Source organism: Tupaia chinensis, unplaced genomic scaffold (genome assembly GCF_000334495.1).
Source record: "Tupaia chinensis unplaced genomic scaffold, TupChi_1.0 Scaffold000048_1, whole genome shotgun sequence".
NCBI classification, from domain to species: Eukaryota; Metazoa; Chordata; class Mammalia; order Scandentia; family Tupaiidae; genus Tupaia; species Tupaia belangeri.
In genome coordinates this window covers 8062733-8090532 of record NW_006159506.1, presented here as the reverse complement: position 1 = coordinate 8090532, position 27800 = coordinate 8062733, and the positions used below count along the sequence as shown (strand labels likewise).

Here is a 27800-nt window from a genome sequence, read left to right as displayed (position 1 = left end):
CCTCTTGCTGACAGCTAGTGTGTCTGTGTTCGAGTGCTTCTCTTCCTCTTAGAGCCACCAGGAGTCAGTCATGGGGCCTCTCCCCTGATGACCTCATCCAATCATTAGTCACTTTCCCAAAGCCCCACCTTTCTTACCAGAGTTAAACTTTCAGTCTCTTAATACCTTTACAATGACTGTTAAGTTTTCAACATGTGGACTTTTCAGGGACCCATTCAAACCAACTCAAACCATAAGGATCAGAGTGTATGGGCATTTTTATGGATCTTTATAAGTATTGCTATGATATTTTACAAATCGTTGTAAATATAAATAGCCTAACTAGCATAAAGGAGGGTATTGAAACCACATCACCAGGACTGAGCAATGTCATTTCATTTGTTTTTCCTTTTACTGGCTATAAAGCCATACATCGGGGTTATATTAATTTTCACATCTTCATTTCATTACCAGCCTCTTGGTAAGATCTTTATGCATCAATATGAATTACTCTAAAATATTTTGCCCCACTCCTCAGTACTCTGTGAGTTGACCACTTGGTCAGGAGCTGCTCTCTCTGTTTCATGAGCCCTTTTGTTCCTGTGGTTAAAGACCCACCTTCATTCTTCCTCACTTGAATATTCTCCGCAGGAACACACTTAACCAACTGCTTGCTTGCATTTCTTCATGTCCACCTTCCCGCTCCCTGATTGAGCCATTTTTTTTTCTCTCTCTCTCTCATTGGCTTTTTGTGATCTCATTTTTTTTAAGAATTACTTAACTTTATTTATTTATTTATTTATTTTAATTTGACCAGAGAGGGACAGAGTGTGAGAGAGAGAGAGAAGGGAAATGAGAACGCAAGCCTCCAAGTCCAAGACTTGAACCACAGTTGGTCATGTGGGAGTCCAGCGCCCTTAACCACTACACCACCTGCCGGCTCCTTGTGATCTCATTTTGAATATGTTTTATCCACTCATTCTTTAAACAGATGATTTGATGAGGCTCCCAGTTCTCGGTGGCGTCTCTCACCTTCGTGAATGGCAGCGGTGGCAGCACTGGCCAGAGCTGCTCTGCTCTACTCCTCTGAACCTCATCTGTCCGTCTCTTGGTTCTACCCCTCAGCCTTCCTGTGCTGCACCCCATCCTGTTGTTATTAAAGAGGTCCCCTCAGTCTAGTTTCTTATCATCCTTTTCTACACTTGGCATCTGGATTTGTTTTGTTTTTGTTTTTTGCTGGCTAACAAATCAAATGATCTTATACTCGGTGACTTCAAATGATGCAAATATTTGATGTCACTGTTTCCTTGAATCAGAAGTCATGGGAATGCGTTGGGGGTTTCAGGTTCAAATGGTGCTCAGGTCTTCTTTCTATCCTTTACAGGCTGGTGGGAAAGTCTGTACCTTAAGATGGTAAGAGTGCGATTCCCTTTTATTCTCTGGCTGCCAGGGCCCCTCTCAGCTCCTCCATGGCTTCCTGAGGTCCTAGACACAGACTTGACCCTTTACCTACATGGAGTTTAGCTCTTCACAGCCAGTCAGGTCATCTGTGTCCAGTCTGCCAAGAAGGAGTCCCGTTACATTAGTAAGTCAATCACAGGTGTGAAATCTAGCCCCCCAACACTCAAAGGGAAGGGCTTACACCAGACACATACGTGGGAGCTGGGAATCTCAGGTCATCGCAGCCTACCACAGGGTCCCACTCGCCCTTTAGTGTCTAGTTGGAATTATATTCCTTTCATGAGATTTTGTTTGTTTATTGCATGAGCAAGAGAGACAGTCAGTCACCCTGTCAGGGTCCCTGTGCCACAATCCTCCCCAGAGTCAACCAGCCCTGGGTCATGGGTACACATGTAGCCAGCATGTTCAGTCGTGAACCCAAAACCTTCCAACGTGGTTTAGTATAGCAGATTGCTGTGTCACCCATGCCACCATCTCGTCCCCTCGTGAGCTCTTTTCTTAGACTTTGCCCAGCAGGATGAAGTGCTCCCTTGCCTTCCTCTGTGCAGTAGTTTGAATCTTCTCTCATGCATGTGAAATAAAGCCTTAGAGTTCGTGTTGTTGACATAATCTGAAGAGGACACTATACCTTTGGAGGAAATGACGCTAGATAGGAGTTTTACCTCAGCTTGCTCGCTCTCTTCCCATTACTAAGAGTAAACGTGGTGTTCAAATAAAGCCCTTAAAGGCCTGACACACTTTCTGCATGGTAATGATGCACTAAAGCATGTTTTGAACCTATCTCCCTGTCTAGGAACCTATGGAGGAACAGAGATGGTTGTCTTTTTCCTCTGTAGCCTAAACATAGTAGGCTGTATGTTTTAATCAGGGCAGATAAAGATTATAGAAAAGTCGTAACTCAAATGCAAGAACCAGGACCCGGAATTTAATCAGAAAAGAAAGACAAGGGACCTGAAGTTGGCCTAATGGTTACATCACTGGACTCCTATGTAGTTGACCATGGTTCAAGTCCTGGACCCAGCAGCTTAAAACTCACATCGGGCACATGTGCATGTGTGCCCAGAAAAAAATCCCCAGAGGAGAATGGAGGAGAAGAGATTGCAGTGTGGCCATCCCTGCTGGGGGTTGATTTCTTACTTTCTGTCTCTCTGTCTGTGTCTCTCCAGTGCATGCACTTGCAGTATAGCAAAAACACTCTCTTTAAAAAAAAAAAAAAAAAAGAAATGAAAGCCAATACTGCAGATAGTATTACAACAGAGTGCTTCCATGAGGGAAGAAAACGTAGAGAGGAGGCAAAATGTTGAGAGCAGACACTCTCGCGTTGTCTCTGTAGCTGCTCCCCAGTGTACTGCCACTAGTGGGCGCTCAGCCAGGGTTACCAATAATTCTCAGAGTGGTATGCCACCGTCTAGTATGTATTCTTTAAACTATTGGTTTGTTTTGTTTTCTAATTGTAGCTGGCGCCCAAGATCGAATTGGTTGGGCTTTCGGCCTAGGACTAGAAAGACTGGCCATGATCCTGTATGACATCCCCGACATTCGCCTGTTCTGGAGTGAGGATGAGAGATTCCTGAAGCAGTTCCGTGTCTCAGACATTAATCAGAAGGTGACATTTCAGGTAAATGACTTAAGCAAGAATTAAGTAAATGATAATAAGAATGGTTGTCAAGGATTGAGAGGATCAGGGACTTGAAAAGCAAACTTGAATTTTAAGATAACACGAATTTGAAAAGTAGTTTTTGAATACAGGCTTATAAATAGACTGGGGGTTCATAAACCTTAAGAAATTATGAGCTGTAAAAAAATAGATTTCTCAGTCTTATTGGCATAAGAGGAGAGCCAAATTGGAGTTTGGTTAATGAGTATTTTGTCTTGAAATATCCATCTTTATCATTAATGATACTTTTCTCTTAAAGTTGACTTTTTTTGGTACTAACATGGACACATTGGCTTTCTTATGATTAGTATTTGCAGTGTAGATCTTTTCATCATTTTATGTTTATTCCGTGTCTTTATATTAAAATATGTGTCTTGGGACCGGCAGGTGGTGTGGTGGTTAAGGGTGCTGGACTACCACATGGCTAAGTACGGTTCAAGTCCTGGACCTGACGACTTGCTTTCTCACTTTCTCTCTCTCTTCCTCTCCCTCCCTCTCACTCTGTCCCTCTCTGGTCAAATTAAAATAAATAAATAAACAAATAAATAAGGTTAAATAAAAATTAATTCTTAAAAAAAGTGTCTCTTATAAACAGTATAAAGACGGCTCTTTTTCTCTTAAATCCAGAGTTAATGTCTCTGCTTTCTAATTGGATTGATGAATATATTTGCATTTAATATAATTCTTTATATTCTTGGGCTTAATTCTATCATATTTTTATTTCTTCCTCATGTTCCTTATCTGTTCTTTATTTCCTTATTCCTTTGTTTAGAAATTGAGGTTTGCTGTTTTTGTTTTTTTTTAATATTACATTTTGTTTCCTCTGTTGCTATTTAACTGTATCATTTTATATGATTTTTAAATGGAAAAAAAGAAATGAAAGCCAATACTGCAGATAGTATTACAACAGAGTGCTTCCATGAGGGAAGAAAACGTAGAGAGGAGGCAAAATGTTGAGAGCAGACACTCTCGCGTTGTCTCTGTAGCTGCTCCCCAGTGTACTGCCACTAGTGGGCGCTCAGCCAGGGTTACCAATAATTCTCAGAGTGGTATGCCACCGTCTAGTATGTATTCTTTAAACTATTGGTTTGTTTTGTTTTCTAATTGTAGCTGGCGCCCAAGATCGAATTGGTTGGGCTTTCGGCCTAGGACTAGAAAGACTGGCCATGATCCTGTATGACATCCCCGACATTCGCCTGTTCTGGAGTGAGGATGAGAGATTCCTGAAGCAGTTCCGTGTCTCAGACATTAATCAGAAGGTGACATTTCAGGTAAATGACTTAAGCAAGAATTAAGTAAATGATAATAAGAATGGTTGTCAAGGATTGAGAGGATCAGGGACTTGAAAAGCAAACTTGAATTTTAAGATAACACGAATTTGAAAAGTAGTTTTTGAATACAGGCTTATAAATAGACTGGGGGTTCATAAACCTTAAGAAATTATGAGCTGTAAAAAAATAGATTTCTCAGTCTTATTGGCATAAGAGGAGAGCCAAATTGGAGTTTGGTTAATGAGTATTTTGTCTTGAAATATCCATCTTTATCATTAATGATACTTTTCTCTTAAAGTTGACTTTTTTTGGTACTAACATGGACACATTGGCTTTCTTATGATTAGTATTTGCAGTGTAGATCTTTTCATCATTTTATGTTTATTCCGTGTCTTTATATTAAAATATGTGTCTTGGGACCGGCAGGTGGTGTGGTGGTTAAGGGTGCTGGACTACCACATGGCTAAGTACGGTTCAAGTCCTGGACCTGACGACTTGCTTTCTCACTTTCTCTCTCTCTTCCTCTCCCTCCCTCTCACTCTGTCCCTCTCTGGTCAAATTAAAATAAATAAATAAACAAATAAATAAGGTTAAATAAAAATTAATTCTTAAAAAAAGTGTCTCTTATAAACAGTATAAAGACGGCTCTTTTTCTCTTAAATCCAGAGTTAATGTCTCTGCTTTCTAATTGGATTGATGAATATATTTGCATTTAATATAATTCTTTATATTCTTGGGCTTAATTCTATCATATTTTTATTTCTTCCTCATGTTCCTTATCTGTTCTTTATTTCCTTATTCCTTTGTTTAGAAATTGAGGTTTGCTGTTTTTGTTTTTTTTTAATATTACATTTTGTTTCCTCTGTTGCTATTTAACTGTATCATTTTATATGATTTTTAAATGGTTAATGTAGATTATAATGTGCCTAATGAATTCATCATACTTTACCATAAATAACTATCATACAACTTTGTGAAACATTTAACAAGCTTATAATGGTGTAATTCTCTTTATCCTTCCTGTGTTTTGCATTATTTTTATTGTTGTCATATTTTATTTCCTATATATTATAATCCCATCATATAACATTATATTTACTTCCAACAGTCAGTATTTTTTAAAGAAATTAATGCTGTATTGTTTGGTATTTCCCATGATTTTTACCCTACTGATTATCATTCCTTTCTGCAGACCTTGCTTTTTCTCTCTGATCATTCCCTTTAGTCTATACAGCTTTCTTTTCTTACAGAGGAGGATGAGTTTTCTGTTTTTATTGGTCTGGAAATGCCTTTGTTTCTTTCACTCCTACTTTTTTCAGGAATCTTTTCCATTGCTCCAACTGTCTAGGTTGCCACTTTTTATTTACTTGTTTAGTTTAGATATTTTTTTTCTTTTTCCCTTTATCACTTTAAGTAATTTCATTGATCCGGCCTACTCCCCTCAATTATGGGTCACATTTTTCTGCTTCATGATTTGTCTTTTTAAAAATTGTGTTTGAAAGAACACCAAGACTGAAGTAGGCCATATTTATCCCCAGAAAGCCTTACCTTCTCCCCTGTCAGGCAGCTGAAGGGACTTGACCACAGCACTTTGTTCTAATCAAGAGTTGAGCTGGGTATTTTATCTGGATTCTTCTTGGTGGTGAGACCTGACTCTGCAACAGAGCCTGCGACCAAAGCATGCGAGAGATTATGGGAACTCTTTCTGCTTTCCACCTTCTCACCAGCTTCTTCTACCACTAGTGCTTGCTAAGTAGAAATATTGAAGGAGAATTGGCTGGCTGGGAGGGTTAGCTGTTTCTTCATTTTCCAATCTGCCATGCCAGCCAATTCTTGACCAATAAACGATTGGCTGGTTTGTCTGTATTTTAGCAAAGTTTCTTTGCCAATAGCAGGCTAACTCATCTGCATCCACAGGCCTAGTGGTGAAGCCAGCTACCAATGTCTGTCTACCCTAGTCCAGACCTTTTTAACATCTTTAACAATAAGTTTTTGGGACCAGAAGATGGCGTGGTGGTTAAGGCATTGGACACTCCCACATGGCCGACCAGGGTTTGTGTCCTGGATCTGGTGGCTTGCTTTCTCACTTCCTCTCTCTCTCACTCTCACCCTCTGTCTCTCTCTGGTCAAACTAAAAAATAAATGAATGAATAAATAAAATAAAATAAATAATCATTAAAAAAAAACAACAAAAAATAGGCAATAAGTTTTGAAAGTATATTATTTTCTCATTGTTAGAGTGGGACTGATTTTTTTTTTTTTTTGACCATCTGCTTTCTAACCAGAACTGGAAACTCTTTTTATTTGTTTAATTATTTTTAAATTTATTTTTGGGTTGACCTTAAGTGGCCTAAAAAAGAAATCCTATTAAAAACCTGTTTATATCTATTTTAGCATCAGTTCATTCTAGATTAATCTGAAATAAAAACTGCATTTGGTCAAAGTAAAACCTGGCTAGGGATGTAACTTTTTCTCATTTACTTTTTCATTTACTCAGTCATTTATTTAATCAACAAACATTTATGGAACACCACCACCGTGCAAAACAGTGTGCTCAATACTATGGTAGGAGAAACAGAAATTAATCGCACACTCGCTACCACAATTTAGTGGCTTAAATTCAAGTTTAAGTGTATTCTCAATAGTTTTCTTGTATGAGATGCAGTTAGAGTCAGGAAAAACTCTTGATTTCTTCTATTGAATGTCATTTTTTTCTTCCTTCAAAAGTAAAGTTGATATATGCATACTTGCATCGTATATCATTTTTTAAAAGAGTTATTTTATTTCACTTTATTTATTTATTTTAATTTGATCAGAGAGGGACAGAGTGAGAGAGAGAGACAGAGGGAAAGTGAGAAAGCAAGCGGCCAGGTCTGGGACTTGAACTATGGTCAGCCATGTGGGACTCCAGCACCCTTAACCACCATGCCACTTGCTGGCCAGCATCGTATATCATTTATACACTTGTTTTTCTGTAACAAATTGAAGAACTTTTGATGGGGCAGATAGAATTTGTGTATCTATAGTGGGTATATGTATGTAAAATACTTTATCAATTATAGATCCTAGAGAGGTGTTTCCTGATTATTTACTTATATGTAACACCTCTTACATTCTATGCTAGTTTCCTGTTGCGTATGTAATGAAACACCACAAACTTAGATGCTTACAACATGTATTTATTATTTTACAGTTCGGGAGGTTAGAAATCCCAAGTTATTCTGACTGGGACATAGTTGAGGTGTCAACAAGGCTGGCTTCTTCTGGCGTCACTAGGGGAGATTTGTTTTCTTGTCTTTGTCAGCTTCCAGAGGCCAGCCCCAGTCCTTGGCTTGTAGCCCTTTAACACACTGCCTTCTCTTCCCCTCTCTCCTTATGTTGGGACATCGCCCTCTCTCTGACCTTTTACCTCCTTCTTCTAACTACCCTCATGATTAGATCGAGTCTACGTAGAACCTCCTATTATTTATTTTTATCATTTATTTATATCTCAAGATACTTCATGTCATCATATTTTAAAAATTCTTTTTCATTGCAAGGTAACATATTCTAGGGATTAGGATATGAATTTATTTTGGTGGGGTTGGGACGCATTTTTCAAAGTACCATAGTCTGACCTCTAAACCTCAAAGATTCACATCTGCACCAGAGGTTAAAAAAAAAAAATTGCCCCATCTTATAGTCCCTTGGAGTTTCAACTCACAATCCAAAATGTCATTAACCCCAAAGTCTCAATCTTATCATTCAATGATGTGAGTACTGTGTAGGTGAAACTCTGGACATGATTAATCCTTAGAAACAATTTCTCTCCATTTGTGTACCTATGAATTGAGAAAGCCAGTTATCTTAAAATGGGTGGATTAGGCATTGGAAAATAGTCACAGACATTCTCATTTAGAAAGGGAAAAAATGAAAGGAAAAAGGGAATCACATCTTAAGCAATTAAAAAAACACAACCAGTAGGTTTCAAAGTCAGAAATAACCCTCTGTGTTTCTCCTCAGCTCTATACTCTGGACCCATGGTTCTGTGTCATCCTTCCTTTTTCATTAAGACTGGCATATATTAGGGCCAGCAGCTGGTGTGGTGGTTAAGGTGCTGGACTCTCACATGGCTGACTGCAGTTCAAGTCTTGGACCTGGTGGGTTTCTTTCTCTCTCTCTCTCTCTGTTGCTCTTTGGTGAATACATATGCCCAATGGCAAGTTAAAAAGAAGAAAAAAAAATACTAGCATATATTTTAATCTGAGTAGTTTCATTAGCCCAGTTTTTGCCTGTAGAGTTTGGAGAATCAAATAGCCTTCTTTTGTTCATTTTTTAAATTTTATTTTATTTTCTAAAACTTTTTACATCCTTTCATTTTCAATCCAAGATGACCGTTTCTGATGATAGAACATTCTCAAAAACCTTGCGCGTCTTCCCTATATGTCATAGGGGTTACTCCATTCCATAAGAAGCTTCTCTACAGATCTTTCTTGAATAAATCACTTTGGGTTTTGGCTTCTACTGAGATGCCTAAGGGAATTCACAAATCACATACCAAATTCTTTTAAGTCCCCTCTGTATCACTGAACACACTGATCTTTTGGTTTTTCAGAAGTACTAACAAAAATTTGTCCAACAACAGTTGTGCTTTTCCCTCCAGATCACATTTTCTCAACAGTGAGTCTTCTACTTTTTAGATCACTTGCAATCTGGATAGGCTGAGAATTTTCCAAATGGTCTAATCCCGATTCCTTTTGGCTTAACAGTTCTTCCATTAATTTATCTTTTTCTATCACATTTGACTAGCATGCTACATTTTCAACTGTTTGCTTGGAAAACTCCTCAGCCAAATACTCAGATTCATTGCTTTCAAGCTGTGCTTTCTACCCGCAATTCAGCTATGCTTTCTGTCACTGTATAACAAGGATCCTTTCTTCCAGTTTCCAGTAACATATTTCTCATTTCCTTCTGAGCCCTCAACCAGAAGGGCTGTTGACATCCACATTTCTTTCATAGGTTAGTTTATGGTAACTTATCTTTTTTTTTTTTGGAGAGGTTTTTGCTATACGGCGCGTGCGCTCGCCAGATAGACAGAGAGAGACATAGAGACAAAAAGCGAGAAATCACTCCCCAGAGGGGATGGTCACGCCGCAATCCCTTCTCCTCCATTCTCCTCTCGGGATCTTGGGCACGCACGCACACGCGCCCGGCGTGAGTTTTAAGCCACCGGGTCCGGGACGCGAACCGCGGTCGACTACGTGGGATTCCAGAGACATAGCCATTACGCTAACTGCTGGTCCCAACCTTCTCTCTGAATTTTTGCCTCTCACTTACAAGGACTCTTGTGATTACATGGATCCCGTGAGGATAATTCAGGATAATCTCCCCATCTGAAGATTTGTTCTCAATCACATCTGGAAAGATCTTTTTGAATAAGGTAACATACTTACAAGTTCTCAAGATTAGGATGTGACCATCTTTGTTAGGGGGAGATCATTAAATGACCTATCCCTTATGGAAAAATAGAATTAATGTACAGGCTTATTTTGGTGCAAAAAGAACCTGAAATTTATGTATAGTTTTCTCATAAAGCACATTTTCTATGAACTTTTTGAAGACACCCCCCCCCCAAATCCTTTTTATATTTAAATTTCATTATGGCAGTTTGCTGTCAAATTAATAGAGCTGTTTGTTGTTCGGGATAAGTAATTCAGACAGTATTAAAGTGATAGTATTTTTTTAGCTGTTTGTTTAGCATGGTGATATATACACACACACATCGATGACATGACCACTCTAAGCAAATAGTTAAAAGTTACCAACGCTTTAATACTGTCTGTGTTACTTACCCCCAACAACAAATATACATGTCATATGTGTATTTATATATATGTGTGTGTGTGTAATATATGTATGACTAAGAGAGTTCTTTTGTCACTTAATGTAGTTAGTCTGTCTTAATAAGAATATTTAATGTCATTATGATCCGATGTGAGACTTTTCTTAAAAGAGGAGAGGAAGCAGAAGCCTGTTGGTGGCTGTGAACTTGTGGCTTCTTTGGCCTAGAAATTCTCGGAGCCATTTGAGAATGTGTTGTTTATGAGGCAGGCAGTCTCCCTTCAGGCCCTCTGTAAGGCTTTAGGCTCTCTTGGGTTCTATGGTGTCTTCCTCTCCATAGTCTTCACAGTCTTGCAAATCCATCCACTTAGCTCTGAGGACACTCTTCAAGGTGCTAGCAATAGTCTTTGATTTATCGTACCCTGAGACTTCATCCACATGACTCTACTTTTTTTTGGGGGGAGAGGTTTTTGCTATAGGGCGCATGCACTCTTCAGAAAGACAGAGAGAGACAGAGAGACAGAAAGTGAGAAATCACCTCCCAGGGGGCTGGACATGCCGCAATCCCTTCTCCTCCATTCTCCTCTTGGGATCTTGGGCATGCACACACATGTGCCTGGAGTGACCTTAAGCCACCGGATCTGGGATTTGAACCATAGCTGACTGTATGGGAGTCTAGCAACATAGCCATTATGCCAGCTGCTGGTCCCCCGGCATGAGTTTTAAGTCGCTGGAGTCAACTATGTGGGAATCCATCAATATAATCATTTGCCAACTGCTGATCCGCACATCCCTCTTTTGATCCTTCCTCAATCTTGAAGAAAAGGAGCACTGTGCATTCTAGCTACTTCCTCCTAAGGGCATCCTTAGGGACTTAGGTATGTAATTACATCACCTGAAAATAAAATATTTAATGGTTATTACTGAGAGAGTTCCTTGACATAGTCAATTTGGATCATGATGTTGGTAGGAGTTCTCAGCCATCTTCAGGTGGGGCATTTCTCACAACTGCAAGAGCAGAATACAGGGCAGCAAAGGACAATTTTTTAAAGCTATAATAAGAATAAGTATAATTAGCAGTTTTCAGTAGCAATGAATGCCACTTTTAGTAGCACTAAGAATATGTTAGAGTTTTAATTTTTTTCTCTTCTACGGAAGAGAGGGCTAGACACACACATACATGCAGGCACATGCACATGTGCATACACACACACACACACACACACACACACACACACACACACACACACACACACACACACACACACACACACACATACACATTTTTATACAGATTACCAAGGTTCTAAATAGGTCTGTCAAGGCCCTCTGTCCTTTAGCCAAATGGGAGTGGATCCCACCAAACAATTGTTCTGTTGAAATAGAAACCAGACATCTAAAGGGAGGATGAGCTACCCTTTAGCCAAATGAGGGAAATCCTACATTGATTGCCCTGCTGGTGGGGTTTGACTACCTGCCCACCAAATTGAGTTTCCTTCCAGGTAAATTTTCCTTGGCTCATGAGAGGGTAGGGAGAGAAGCTTGAATAAGTAAAGCCCCTAGTTCCTCATCAACAAGGGTGGCCACCGTCTCACCCCAGAGGCTCTTCCTCTGACTCTGCAGCTGGAGGCAGGCCCCTACATCTTGTCCCACTTGGCTAGTCCAGCTGCAGAATCATGATATAAGTTGAAGAACTGGTTTTGTCCTTACCTCTCCAAAATATAACTAACATTGTGGCCCTAATTCTGTAGTATATGCTCCAGAGAATTCTTGGCTGATATTGAGAGCTCGTTACCCATGTCAAAGACTAACACCAAAGTAATGGAACATCCGCTTAACACATGCACATCCATGTAACACAAACACAGATCACTATGGACTTAAAAAGAGGTCTTTCACCACTTAGCGAGGACCCGCAAACCAGCTTTCTGCAAAAGTGGTCCTGTTCAAGAAAGGGACACCAAAGTAATATTACAAACACAAATTTCTGTCGATGCCCAAAAGGAGTCTTCTATGCCACCCATCTTCTGGATGGAAAGGAGCCATTCCCATTTATCTGAGACCAACTGCCTGCAAACCCAAACCTTTACAAGAAATGGCTTAACCAAAAGGGAAGGGATAATGCTTCTTTCAGGGCTTCCTGCTAGGCACTCACCTGTCTAGACAACAGATCATTGTAAATACCAGCCAAAGCACATTCCCAGTGTTGGCTCCTCCAACACTGTCTTAAATGGTTGTGGCTGGGGTTTGCCTTCTCCCAGAGGCTCTCAGATCTCCAGCCTTCCAACTAAATCAGTTGGGCAGTTGCTAAGGGAATAGTGTCCAAAGACCTTCATGAGGCAGTAGCCTCAATCATGGATGAAACCCCAGATTCTGTTACCAATCCATAGTAGATAAGGACCATGAACAGTCTCTTGCTGCCAAACAAGCCAAACTCTGACCCACAAGATCCATCCAGGAGACAGCTAAGACAGCTAAGTCTATCTCCCAGATGACATCACCTATAACAAAGCCTTCCTTCTGGACAGACCTCATAGGTCAGAGTTTGGCTTTTATTGTGGCAACCAGCTCTTCCTGATCCATACCTGCTTTGGTATAGCAACAGTAATGATTCGTTATTGAAAAGTTTTCAACATTAATAACATTTATTTACTGAAAAGTATTAATTTGATGTCTGTAATGGCTTGCAAGGTCAGTCCCCTTTTGATGAAACAATTGAGCAGCATTGTCTGTTATCTTTTCTTCCAGTTGAGGAGATTTACTGGTTCTTTTCTGTGTCCATAGATTGTATTATTCGTAATCCCAGAAACTATCTTAGATTCTTGTCACTGCAACAGGAATAGGTGGGAATAGTTGGGTGGACACATGCACACTCGCCTAACCATGCTCCATCCAAGTAGTCATAATAAGTCATAGTGGTTGATACTCATTTTGACCTCACTCTATGTCCGAGACTATTCTAAATGCTTTGCATGTTTTAGCTTAATCTTCTCAATAACCTTCTGACGTAAGATACTCCTATTCTCATTTTCCAGATGAGGAAACTGCCTGAGTAGTCAGCTCAATGGTAGCATCAACATGGTGTATAGTTTGTTTGGGGACTCAAGGAGCCATTTCCACAAATTTAATTTAGTATATCATTCATAAGGAGATTATTCAGGGCCAAACGATATAAAATTTTCTGATGACTCCATAAATGGTATACAATTTACAGAAAAGTAAATCATTGAGTTTAAGTGATTATATTTATGGACTTAATGGTAGCAAGATATGTATATTCCTGTGCTTTTCAAACTTCAATGTAAAGATGAATCACCTGCACATATGGTTAAAATGCAGATTCTGATTCAGTATGTCAGCCTGAGATTCTGCATTTCTCATAAACTCCCAGGTGATGCCGATGCTTGTCCACAGACTACTCATTGAAATAGAGTAATGATAGACAAAATTACTGAACTTGTCAATGTCTCAGCTACCTAATGTGTACAATGAGATAATAGAATGAATTGCTTTTGGGAGCTGGATGATAGGGCAGCATTAAAATGCTGTAGTCTTTGAAACTGGTCCATGGGGAGATTCTGGATTGACATTTAGAGATCTCTCTGAGTATGCCAAGCTTGCATGCCCTTGATTGAAGGCTGGCTGAGGCTGGGGGTGGATCATGGCATCAAGTCCCTGTTGGGGGGTGCATTCTCTCTCTCTCTCTTTTCCTTTCTCTCAAAGGAAGTAACTGAATAAACTTTAAAAGGAAAAAAAAAAAAAGATGTTAAGAGGATGGGCCAGCAGATGCCATGGAGGTTAAGGCAGTTGGGGTTCCATAGGGCTAACTGTGCAGTTTGAGTCCCAGACCTGATGACTTGAAAACCACACCAGGCAGGCGTATGTGCTCAAAGTTCCAAGAGGAGAATGAAGGAGAAGGGATTGTCGTATGACCCCATCCTCCAGGGGAGAAAGTAGTGGAGTACTTTTTCACTTTCCCTCTCTCTGTCTCTGTTTGTGAAGAGTGTACATGCGTTATAGCAAGGGAAAAAAAATATATATATATAGAGAGAGATGGTTTGACTAAGTGATGAAACTCATTTTCTCCTCTGTTATACTCTCATTTTATTATCATTTTATTATTTAGTTTTTGATATAGGGTGTGTGTGCTTTGGCAGAGAGAGACAGAGGGAGAGAAAGTGTGAAATCACACTCCCCCCCCCATGGGGAATGGCCAAACTGCAATACCTTTGACTCCATTCTTCTCTTGGGATTTTGGGCACACGTGTGTATGTGCCTGCCATGTTTTTCAAGCTGTCATATCTGGGACTTGAACCATGCAGTTGATCATGTCAGGTCCAGTCACATTAACACCATGCTACTGACTGGCCCATTTTACACTCTCATTTTAAGTGTAGCATAACTATTACAATAAGTAGATCCATAATTTATGATACTTTTTGCACTTAATCTTGACATTTTCTCTTTTTTTTTCCCTTCTTCCTCTAAATTTTATTATCATGAGTATTATTATCCAGTTGCAACAGGAATAGATGGGAATAGCTGAGTAGGGGCTACATTTATACTTTTTCTTTTTTAAATGAATTTCCGTAGCTTCCTCTTTCTCCCTCCCTCCCTCCCTTCTTCCCTTCCCCCTTTCTTTCCATGTTCTTTTTGTACTTGTCGAGATAAGGAGACTTTATGAAATAGTCATACAATTTATATTCACACTTACAAAAGTTATACAGAAGTTAGAGGTTTGCTTGTGCACTTTATGAATGTAAAGTGTTAGTATTTAAATCAGAAAGAAGTAAAACTAGAGATGATGAAAGAAGGAAGTAGAAGGGCAAACCATTTGACAAGGACCAGCAGGGCGGTGACTTTGAAGGGGTCTTGTTTCAGTTCAGCCATATTCTCAGAGTTTGTCTTTGCCCTTCCTATGGCATCAGCATTGAGTACTATTATACTAGAACAGGTAAGTTTTTAAGGGTACATTGACTTTTCCCTTTTATTTATTTCTGCCTTCTATTAACCCATACCCAATACATCATTTGCCTATATATTCGCTTGTTGAATATGTTGTAATACTTGCCAGTACTTGCCAGTTGTTGAATGCTATGTGCAAGCCATCGGACTAAATACTTTGCCTGTATTATAGCTTCTATGCAGTGAGATGGTTGGAGTGGGTATTGTAAATCCATTTTATAGATGATAAAACATAGTGTTTGGCAATACCAAGTAACTCAGCCATAATAAGTCCCCTCGTAAGCGACAGAGCCAGGAACTTAACAAAAGCTGACTCCGGAGAGTTCCTAATATTGAACTAGTAAGATCTATTGTTGCCAGGGCGCTGTGCCGGATGCTGGAGTTGGTAAGGGAAAATTGACAGTTGCTGACTTCAGGTTGTTTCTAGTCTAGGGAAGGGGACAGATTTCTCAAAAGACACTTCCAAAATAATATGGAACAATGGTGGAGCTGCGCATAGGTGAGCATAGAACTTCAGCGATACTGACCAATGAATGAGGAGGTCAAATTTATCTCCTTCTTTTCTTTAATCCCTTTTTTTTGCTAGTTAATTCTCTAAATCCTTCCATGTCTCTCCAGAATTGTATTAGGGTTTGAGCCTGTGATTACTTGCTAATCTCCATGGCTTGGAAGAGCTCCTAGATCTGTTTTTGCTGCCATTATCATAAATGTTGGCTGATAGAGACTTAATGCCGGATTTCGCAATGTTTCCTCATCCTGTTCCCAAACTAATCCAGCTGTGAGAATCTCGTCAGCCTCATTGTGTTGCCGTGAAATGAATGGATCTCAAACCTTCTCATAATTTCCACAGGCATTGTTTTCACTCTCACTCCCTCCAAAAGTATATTAAGCATTTTCTTTTGCTGGAAAAGGGATATTTATCCCAAAGGAAACTGACAGAATGGGATAGAAGAAAGGTAGAAGATAGCCAACCTTAGAAGCTTTTATGTGTGTTTAGTAAGCGTTGTTGATTTATAAATGAGGAGAGATGTAGTGATGGAAATAAATAGACAGGTGTGTACTGGGAATTATTATAGTGCTTGTAGGAATAGCGTTTATAACAGAGCCCATCACTGGAAGCATTTAATCCATGTTAACTTTGATTCATTTATTCACCACCACTGCTTCTAGTATAGAACGCATACCGTTGAGAAGGCCTTTGTACTCTGTTTTCATTTTCAGCTTGCTTTGACAACACTGGTGTTACATAATCCCAGCCTTTTGACACTCAGACATTTCATTAGCCCCTAGTCCAGAGACCTGCAAATTGCTGTCCCGTGTTTGTATTGGAGCCTGTCATCGGAGGTCTGTGCATTTATTGACTGCTTTCTATTTTTGTGAGAACAGGAGATCTTGTTTTACATATTTAGAGAATTACACCCGCAGATTTCTTTCTTGTTTATTAAAGCACCTAAAAAAATATACGGAAGGGGCCAGAAGGTCATTAAGGTGCTGAACTCCCACATGGCTAACCACAGTTCAAGTCCTAGACCCGGGAGCTGGAAAATCACTCCTGGCGTGTGCGTGCCCAAAATCCTGAGAGGAGAATGGAAAAGAAGGGATTGTGGTGTGGCCATTCCCCTGGGAAGTGATTCCTTACTTTCCCACTTTCTGTCTCTGGCTCTCTCTGGTGAGGACACTCAACTTATGGCAAAAATCTTAAATAAATAAATAAAATATTGTGTTTGTGTGTGAAAAGGAATTTAGCTCTGGTGGTATTGCTAAGGTGCTGTGCTCTGCAGGCCTGCACCACTTGTAAGGTCTGGATTAGATTCCTGCTCCAATCTAAAAGCCAGGCATGTGGCACAGGCTTGTAATCCTAGCCACTTAGGATGATCAGGCAGGAGGATTTTATGAGCTCAAGGCTTGCCAGGGCAAGATACTGAGACCTGTGTTTAAAAATAAAGAAAAAAAAAGTTAGGCATTGTGGCATGTGCCTGCAGTCCTGGCTGAAAGGATGAAGAGGGAGCATTGCAATGTGGCGAGACCTGTCTAAAAACGTTTCGTGTGTGTATGTGTTTAAATCTAGCATTGGGGTATAGCATTCCTTCACAGTTTTCTTACCGTGTAGATGAGCAAGATGTGTGTTTTATGACTTTTAAATGTATATACACTCAATATTGTGGTTGTATTTTCTTGACTATTAATCTTATGGAAAGATGTAAGAACATAGTATCTATGGGGAACATGTTAAACCTTAAATCTTGCCAGCATCTATAACATTGGGCAAATTATGCGCAATATAACTTAGAAATCAGTGAACTGACCAGAAGTTGTTTCGTCGTTCCCATCTCTGCATTCGAAGAGTTAACTTCTGTACGCCACAGAAGCGTCTAAACTGGATGCTAGTAGTTGACGGGTCATGAAACTAAAAGTTCTAGTTTTAGAAAGACATTATTAATATAGGGGTCAGAAACAAATACAAACATTCAAGTTTGCAGGAACTGATGTAGAAAGAGCCGTCAGTCAAACTATGATGGGCAGATCATCTGTCTTCTTTCCCGTCAGTGTGAATATGGGACATAATTTTTACTAGGTGGTCGGAGGGATGCTTTTAGTTTCAGCCATGAGAAATGAGATAAATGAGAGAAAGCCAACTGAAAATGGCTGTAATAAGAATTGTAGCAAGATCCCTAGAACCCTGAACGTTGTTTGTTTATTTATTTATTTATTTTTTGGAGCGGTTTTTGTTATAGGGCGTGTGCACTCGCCAGACAGACAGAGACAGAGAAACAGAAAGCGAGAAATCACCCCCCCCCCCAGGGGGGATGGCCACTCTGCAATCCCTTCTCCTCCATTCTCCTCCTGGGATCTTGGGCACACACGCACACGCGCCTGGCATGAGTTTAAGTCACCGGGTCCGGGACGCGAACTGTGGTCGACTACGTGGGAGTCCAGCGACATAGCCATTACACTATCTGCTGGTCCCTGAACATTGTTTATTTTCAAGCTCATCCCCTCAGGGTTGAGAGTTAGCAGCAGGCACTGAACATGTCCTCATACAGCGAGTTCCCAAGGCAGAAGTAGGGACGCCATTGTTTCCCTTCTTAAGTGTGAGGAAAGGTTTTCCAGAAGGCCTGAGAAAATTCTCTTCAGATCTCATTTTCAAGATAGTAGGGATGCTCTATGAAGTTGGCCTGTCCTTCTCTGATATTTAATATTGCATTCTTGTCAAAAGTGTGCTTTTGCATTATTTCACAGCTAGCAAGGCCAGATGTGTACAGGTATGCCCTTGCGATAAGGATATATCGCCTATGATGGCAGCCATTTTTATGAACAGTAAGTCACTTAGGATATGGGATGACAGGGGCTCCTAGGAAAACAATGTTAGCCTAGAATCATGATCTTCTGCTAACTAGTGCTTGAACTCTCTCTCCCCTTAGAGTTTACTTGCTTTACCATAATGCTTTGATGCCTAGTCAAATGTAACATGTCCCTTTTAACTAGAACTGGCTATGCCTCCTTTGATACGACAGGTAGATAGCACTGGCGGACAGTGTGTGGCTATGGAACACACATTGTTCAATTTGCAACTGAGTGTGGCAGTCAGGGTTATCATGACACATTCAACTAAGTTAACTGTTACATTGGCCACAAGGGAAAATGGCTGAAATGCTAACTTCAGGGTCTCCCAACCCAGGAATTAGAACCTCAGAGTTATTGAAAGAACCAGCAAATGTTGATCAATGCCCATTCCAGTGGAAAATTTTAGATTCATATTAATGTTCAGGGGACCAAACTAAGTCAAAGTAATTTACCTTGTTCAGAATAATTAGTCAGAAAAGGTAAGTGTGGTTATTCTCTGGCTTTAATTGACCTCATCCTATACAAAAGAACAAACGAGTATTTTCACTGTTTCAATTAAGAGTTATGTTCCTTCGCTCAAAGGATAAGAGGAGCATTTGGGGTTCATCAGAGACGTTAGGACTTAAAGACTATGTGTGTTTAGACAGGGAAATGAGCATTGCTTTGTGATTACATTATGGCATAGCTTTTCAAACTGTGCATTTATGTTGGCAGTTGGTATGGGTAATCTTGTGATCTTGAAATGAGGAATGTGGTTAACGGAAGCTGTAATTTATGTACTGGATAGCTTAATTATTCTATTCCTTGGCTAAGTAATGAATCAAATGTTTTCTTTCATTGTGAGAGAAGAATTTATTTTCTAAAGGGCCTCCCTGTAAGATTCACAAATTATAACTGGAAGTTATAACTCACTATTAAGGATAGTGAATTATAAATAGATGACCTTTGCAAGAGTCCATTTGGTAGAGTTTGGACTCTAGGTTAACTACTGTTTGAGAAACTATTTTATATTTATTTTTATTCATTTTTAAAATGATGAAATATTCTTTTCTTTTTTTTTTTTTAAGGAGAGATTTGCTACAGGGCGCATGAGCTTGCCAGAAAGAGAGAGAGAGAGAGAGAGGAAGAGAGACAGTGAGAAGTTACCCGACCCCACCCCTGGGTGGGGACGGTCACACCACAATCCCTTCTCCATTCTTCTCTTGGGATTTTGGGCATGCATGTGCACACACCCATGAATCTGAAGCCACTATGTCCAGAACTTGAACCACAGTTAGCCATGTGGGAGTCCAGCACCTTAACCACTATGCCATGTGCTGATTCCAATAATAAAATATTCCAAGCATGTTTTTCTGGATCTGATTTACTAATAACGACAGAGAGCTGTATGCCTACCACACAGCTACCTTTATCAAATCCTTGGATTTATGACATAGTCTTTTAAAGAATAAAAATATTAGAAATGCAGTTGAGAACTGACTCCATAACCTAGTGGTTAAGAGGACTAGATCCACACGGCTGACCACAGTTTGAATCCTGATCCCAGCCACTTGAAAGACATACTGGGCATTTGTTCTTACCTCCCCAGAAACATGGTTGAAACACCTGTGCCTCTTTGATGACAATCCCCTTCCTGCTGTTTACCTCAGAAGTCACGACTACCTTCATTCTGAAGTTTACCCTTCTCATATTCTTATCACATTTGCATATATTCAAAAACCATTTGTAGGATTGCTTCCAAATTTGTATTACATGGCCAAAGTAGTTAAAAATAGATATCCAGAGAGGTTTTGTGAGTATTTTTATAAGCCAATTCTGAAATGATATGGAAATGCCAAGAATATGCCAAATGACAAGAATTAATTTCTAAATAACTAAGTGGAGAGATTTGCTTAATCTTACGTTTAAGCTTTTTTCATTTTTATTTTAACTTTATTTGTTATTATTATTTTCCAATTTGTTCAGAGAGAGGCAGAGAGAGAGGGAAAGTGAGAAAGCAAGCCACCACGTCCAGGACTTGAACCGTGGTCAGCCATGGGAGTCCAGCACCTTTAACCACCACACGACCTGCTGGCCCCATGTTTATGCTTTTTTTTTTTTTTTTAAAGCTACAATAATTATGGGAATGCAGAACAGATGAGGATAAACTTACATGCCCAAGAAATGTAATAAAGGTGTCCAGACACATGCCAATGTATTACGTTAGATTTATGCAACTCTGACTCTATGAAACAGAGGGAAAAGGTAGAGTCTTTTTTACAAATGGAGTAGGGATAACTGGGTATCCATATGCAAAAAATGAAACTTGATCCCATATTCCTAATGATTTGAAAGTGAATTTCAGAGAGTTTGCAGATCTAAATGCAAAAGACAATTTATTAGCTGACTGCCTTTGAAAGAGTCATTTTACCATGAATGATTCTTTGATTCTTACTGGAGTAAATTGAATTGAGGAGATTGAACTAAATGAACTATGGTAATATAAAATTAAAATCTAATTAAATGTCTCATCTTGAAAGTTTTGAAATGAGTATTTATTAAAATGGTTACTGGAAATTTTTTGTAAAGTATTTTATCAAATGGGGATTGTTACTTTCTTTTTAATGCTAATTTTTAAATTTTTAATTAATTAATTAATTTACATTCATTCACTGAACACCATCACAGTATCCAAAGTGTGATTTCCCATCCAGAATATACTGCATAATGGCTTAATCATACATGTTATTGTCAATAACTTTCCATTTCTAGTTTCATATATATATTTTTTTCAAATATATATATATATTTTTTCTCCCCTGTTTCTCATCATCTGCCATTTCCCACCCTCCTCCTACACTATCTTAGGTGTCTACAGTTGTTTTCTGTTCCTTTTCCCCCCACATTTTATTTATTCACAAAAGTTCTTAAATAATCTAATTACTATCAATAGCAAATTCAGCTGGTATATACATATCTGTGAATACATGTCTGACTTTAGGCATGAAACTCTGAATAGAATGAATATAAGTTAGCACCTAGCTGAGGCAATATAGCTTACTACAATCATTAAATAGGTATTTTTAAATATTTTTTAAATATATTTTTTAATTTCAAGAAAAGCAGTTTTAGCTTTAATAAATCAATGAAATGCTAAGAAACTTTGCTTAAAATTTAAAGCCAGGAAACAGGTTAAGATTCTGTTCAAAGAGTAGGTACATGAACCTATTGGTAGCTCAAGACAGGACAAAGATCCTTAAAACTGGAAAACAAAGCCTAGAAGAAAATCAGCAATGTTTTAGTCAAAAGTCATAAAATGCTATTTTACCAGTTCAGTCTCATGTACTTAATCTATCTTCTGTTGTGGTTCGATCTTCCTGATTGAATTCTGGGATATAATATTCAGCTCCAGACTTATCCCTACGATTAAATTGGTCATTTTTTTTTAGTTTTTGAATTCTTATTTCTGTGTGTCTGTAATTAATTTTCCTGGTATAGCACTCCCTCGAGCACTTCTTGGAGATCTAGTCTGGTGTTGGTAAATTCTTTCAGGTTTTGTTTATCTGGGAATGTTCTTGTCTTTTCTTCCCGTATGAAGGATAATCTTGCTGGGTACAGTATTCCTGGTTGAAATTGCTTTTCCCTTAACACTTTGAATATATTTTCCCATTCTTTCCTTGCTCACATTGTTTCCAATGAGAGGTGTGCTGTTAGCCTGTTGGGATATCCCTTACAGGTAACTTGCCATTTATTTCTCTCTTGCCAATCTTAGTATCTTGTCTTTGTGGTTTTGGTCAATCTGGCTGTATTGTGTCTTGGAGAAGATCTTCTTGAGTTGATTGTATTTGGGGTCCTTTGTATTTCTTGGGACTGGATCTCTGAATGCCTCTCTAGGTTTGGAAAGTTTTCTTGCAGGATTTCATGGAGTAGATCGTTAATGCCCTTATGAGTTCCTTTCCTTCTGAGATACCAGTTATCTAGATGTTTGGGCGTTTGATGATATCTAGTATTTCTCGTATATTATTCTCATTTTGTGGTGCAATTTTCTCAGTCTTCATGGTGGATTTTTCTAGGCCAGTGATTCTGTCTTCTACATCTGAGATTCGATTTTCTGTATGATCTAATCTGCTTTAAATACTTCCAAGGAAGGTTTTGACTTCCTATGTTATAGCCTTCATCTCTGACAGGTCCTGTTGATTCTTTTTTATAGTGTGTATTTCTTCTTTTGGATCTTGTAAGAATTTCCTCACCTCCTGGAACTTGTCAGCCCTTTCTCCTACCTTTTCTGCAGTTCATTGTCTCTCTTCTCTTCCATCTCTGTTAGCTTTGTCACTATGAATATTCTAAATTCTTTATCTGACATTTCCATGAGTTTCATTGTACTGTCTCAGGCTGTTGTTACTTTTTTTTTTCTAATTTGCTAATGGTTTTTAGTATAAATATGTGTTTAAATTTGTCAAACCCGAAACCAGCAGATGACCTAGGGTTAGGATATTGGACTCCCACATGGCCAGCTATGGGTAGAGTTTCAGACCTGGTGGCTTGAAAGTCGTGCCAAGCACGAGTGCCTGTGCACATGCCCCAAATTCTGAAAGGATAATAGAGGAGAAGGGATTGCAATGTGTCCTTCTCCCCTGGGGGGTGATTTCTCACTTCCTCCCCCTCTCTCTGTTTCTCTCTGGAGGGCGCACATGCCCTATGGCAATAACCTAAAAAAATAAATAAATCAAAAGAGAGAACTTGTCAAACCTGTTTGATATTTTAAAGTGATATCTTGACTTTTTGGTTTTACCCTGTCAATATAGTGATATTTAATGCTTTATAAAAAAAATGTTAAAGTGGTTTTTAAAAAATCTTTCATTCCTAAAATACACGTAACTTGGATTTCAATATGTATCCTTTTTATATATTTGTGGATTTGATTTGTTAATATTCGTATTTGATTTCTACATCAGTTTTTAGGGATGAGAAAGGTCTGTAATTTTCATTATCCAAACCATAATAAGTGAGTCAAATTGATATTCCTAAAGTGAGAACCTTAATTCTAATATATATGTATTTATATATACATGTATGTATTAATATATGTACACACACATACCTGTATACAGACATACACGTTAAAACTTGTGTTAAACACACATAATATAAAACTCGCCACTTAGTTATTTGTATGTATATCGTTCATTGGCATTGAGTACATTTACATTATTCTATCGCCATCACCACCAGCCATTTCCAGAATTCTCTTCATCTTACAAAACTAAAAGTTTCTATCTATTAATATATTCCTCATCTCCCTTTGCCCCAGTCCCTGGCAGCCACCAAACTCTGCTCTCTGTCTCTGTGACTTTGACTATGCTAGGTCCCTCATGTACTTGAAATCATACAGTATTTGACTTTTTCTGACTGTCTTATTTCACCTATCATAGTGTCTTTTTAAAATTTTATTTATTCATTTATTTAACTTTATTTATTCATTTTTTGATTTGACCAGACACATACAGAGAGAGAGAGAGAGGAAGAAAGCCTCCAGGTTCAGGACTTGAACCGTGGTCAGCCATGAGGGAGTGTCCAGCACCTTAACCACCACGCTACCTACTGGTCCTATCATAGTATCTTTAAGGTTCCTCTATGCTATAGCATGTGTCAGAGTTTTTTTCCTTTTTAAAGTTCAGTAATATTTCATTACACGTATCGATTTTGTTCATCTATTGATAGTCTCTTGTATTGTTTCCACCTTTTTGCTCTTCTGAATAATGCCGATATGAACAGGGATATACATATTCATAATAGACCTACTTATCTTGTGTATATTCTCAGAAGTGCAATGACTAGATCGGATGGGAATTCTGCTTTAATTTTTTTGAGGAACTGCCATTTATTTTCCATAGTGACTACACCATTTAACATTCCTGCCAACAGGGTTACAGGTTCCTGTTCAAGATTTCTGCAGATCCTCACTATCACTTGCTATTTTCTGCTTTTTTGACAATAGCCATCTAGTAGATGTGAGGTAGGATCTCGTTGTGATTTTAATCTCTGTTTCCCTAACGATTAGTGATGCTGAGCATCAACTCATGTACTTATTGGCCATTTGTATATCCTCTATGGAAAAATGTTTATTCATATGCTTTGCCCATTTATTTATTTATTTATTTAGAGATTGTTGCTATAGGGTGCATGTGCTCACCAGAGACATAGAGAAAGACAGACAGACAGCGAGAAATGACTCCCTGGAGGAGATGGCCACGCCACAATCCCTTCTCCTCCATTCTCCACTCAGGATTTTGGGCACACATGCATACACACCTGACATGAGTTTTAAGCCACCGGTCTGGGACTTGAACCACAGTTGACTCCATGGGAATTCAGTGATGTAACCATTATGCCATTTGCTGGCCCCCCTTTACCCATTTTAAACTTTTTTTTTTTTTGAGAGGTTTTTACTATAGCATGCATGCGCTAGCCAGAAAGACAGAGAGAGACAGAGACAGAAAGCGAGAAATCACTCCCCCAGCGGGCATGGCCACGCCACAATCCCTTCTCCTCCATTCTCCTCTTGGGATCTTGGGCATGCATGCACACATGCCCGCCGTGAGTTTGAGTCACTGGGTCTGGGATCCGAACCATGGTTGACTACATGGGAGTCCAGTGACATAGCCATTATGCCAACTGCTGGTCCCAGCCAACTTCATATTATTATTATTTTTTTAATAAACCACAGATGTTTAAAGCTTTTGGAGATTTCTTCTCTTAAATGTTTCTATATATTAATCAGAAAATACTTCTTCCTTAGCCAAGAACTGAAAAGTAAAAGCGAATAAAATATTCTAATAAATGCTATCCACATTTGTATATTTGCATGAATTTCCTAATATGTTCGTTTTGGTGGAAATGAGAAGGGACTAGGGTGTTGAAAGTTGACTTGCATTATTTGTTTAAAATTGCAACAAACTTGAACATTACAGTATGCCCTTTGCATTCTCGTGCAGTGCTGAAAACCATAAGATCTTTTTATTTCACTCTGCTGGGTTTAAATTTGCATTTTTACATTGTATTACCATAACTTTTGTATCTTCTAAAGGTAATTTGGTCACCGTCTTCCTGCATGATTTGGATTTCTAGTTTCATAGGAGCTTTTTTTTTTTTTTTCTCACCCAGTTTCCCAATTAGCACCTTGTTAACTACACACCTGCTGCACTGAAAATTCTATGGTGCCATTTCACCTTTTCAAGGAAGAAAGAGAGAATAGAAAACATACTCTGTTAATAGGTTAATTCGGTCTCAGAAAATGCTGCCTCTGGGTGTGGAGCCTCAACGTGTGATTAGATGGTGGGGAAACTTGATTATTTAATAGATTCTAGAACTAGAATGAGAAGGCGTCTTGGCAGCCCCCAACATCTGCACTGTCACTGCTTCTGTGCAGGCGTTTCTAGATCCAGTCCACAGAGGCCAAGCTGGGTGGGCGAACTCTTCTCTCCTTCAGTTTCGACACTTTTTTTCTAATAGAAGAAATACTGAACCACTTCCATTACTGTGCCACTCTGAATTCATTTTCATTTATCCTCTCATCCTGGGATTAGCTGTATTTCCTCGTCTAGACAAAAATAACTAGGTTCGTTGCGTGTTTCATTTTCAGATTTATTTTTTTTTGGAGAGGTTTTTTTTTGTGTGTGTTTGTTTTTGTTTTTGTTTTGCTATAGGGCGCATGCACTCCCCAGAAAGAGAGAGACAGAGAGACAGAAAGCGAGAAATCACCCCCTAGGGGGGATGGCCACACCGCAACCCCTTCTCCTCCGTTCTCCTCCCGGGATCTTGGGCACACATGCATATGCGCCCAGCGTGAGTTTAAGCCACTGGGTCCGGGATTTGAACTGCGATCGACCACATGGGAGTTCAGTGACATAGCCATTATGTTAACCGCTGGTCCCCATTTTCAGATTTTTCATGGAGATGTGGTACCTGTACACTCAAATCATTACTCCTTTGTTATACTTACTTTCATTTACTGCATCTATTAAGGGTAAATATGCCACTAGTTTGAGGGAGAGCCACCGCCGTTCTTTACGAACTAGTGAGTATTATTGTAATCAGAGGAGAGCCTACAGAATGGGTGCAACCATGCACCGTGGGCCTGCGTGACTATAATCAGATGTCATTTTCAGCTGAGTGTAATACCTTTATTTCAAAATGATTTAGATGCTTACTTAGCTATTGATAATAGACGATAGAAAAGATTGTTGAATCCTCTAAGAGAAAGTCTTACAGAAGCACATGCCGAATTTTAGTTTGTTTTTGTTTTTGTTTTGCTATAGGGCGCATGCACTCCCCAGAAAGAGAGAGACAGAGAGACAGAAAGCGAGAAATCACCCCCTAGGGGGGATGGCCACACCGCAACCCCTTCTCCTCCGTTCTCCTCCCGGGATCTTGGGCACACATGCATATGCGCCCAGCGTGAGTTTAAGCCACTGGGTCCGGGATTTGAACTGCGATCGACCACATGGGAGTTCAGTGACATAGCCATTATGTTAACCGCTGGTCCCCATTTTCAGATTTTTCATGGAGATGTGGTACCTGTACACTCAAATCATTACTCCTTTGTTATACTTACTTTCATTTACTGCATCTATTAAGGGTAAATATGCCACTAGTTTGAGGGAGAGCCACCGCCGTTCTTTACGAACTAGTGAGTATTATTGTAATCAGAGGAGAGCCTACAGAATGGGTGCAACCATGCACCGTGGGCCTGCGTGACTATAATCAGATGTCATTTTCAGCTGAGTGTAATACCTTTATTTCAAAATGATTTAGATGCTTACTTAGCTATTGATAATAGACGATAGAAAAGATTGTTGAATCCTCTAAGAGAAAGTCTTACAGAAGCACATGCCGAATTTTACCCTCCAAAACAACAGAAGTTGAAAGAAGGCACAGAGAGGCTCTGATTAGGGTTCTCCGAGCTTAGCATGTTCAGTGGTGGCTCCCGAAGTCCTGAGCCCTCTATGAAAACACCCTCTTCCCAGCCTCCTTGCCACCCAGCTCCTCCTAACCACCCTCTGAGTCACCTAGTGGCTCTATCACCTGGCTGAGTTTTGCTTCCCATCCACTGAGGGGCAGTGCCCAGGTGCCACAGTTACTCAGTCTTCTGTCAACCATTAAAAAAAAAAAGAAAAAATGAAAGAAAAAGGACCAACAGTTAGCATAATGGCTATGTCGCTGGACTCCCATGTATTCAACCATGGTTTGAGTCCCGGACCCGGTAGCTTAAACCAAGTCGGGTGCGTGTGCATGCGTGCCCAAGATCCCGAGAGGAGAATGGA

At 39.3% G+C, this 27800-nt stretch overlaps 1 protein-coding gene across 1 annotated transcript in view; it reads left to right on the top strand.

The window, feature by feature from the left end:
* Positions 1 to 27800, top strand: part of FARS2 (phenylalanyl-tRNA synthetase 2, mitochondrial) — a 625214-nt gene that overhangs the window by 364392 nt on the left and 233022 nt on the right. Inside the window, exon 7 of the mRNA XM_006141240.3 lies at positions 2898 to 3058. Coding sequence (XP_006141302.1) covers positions 2898 to 3058 — 161 coding nt within the window. The remainder of the gene's footprint in view (positions 1 to 2897; positions 3059 to 27800) is intronic.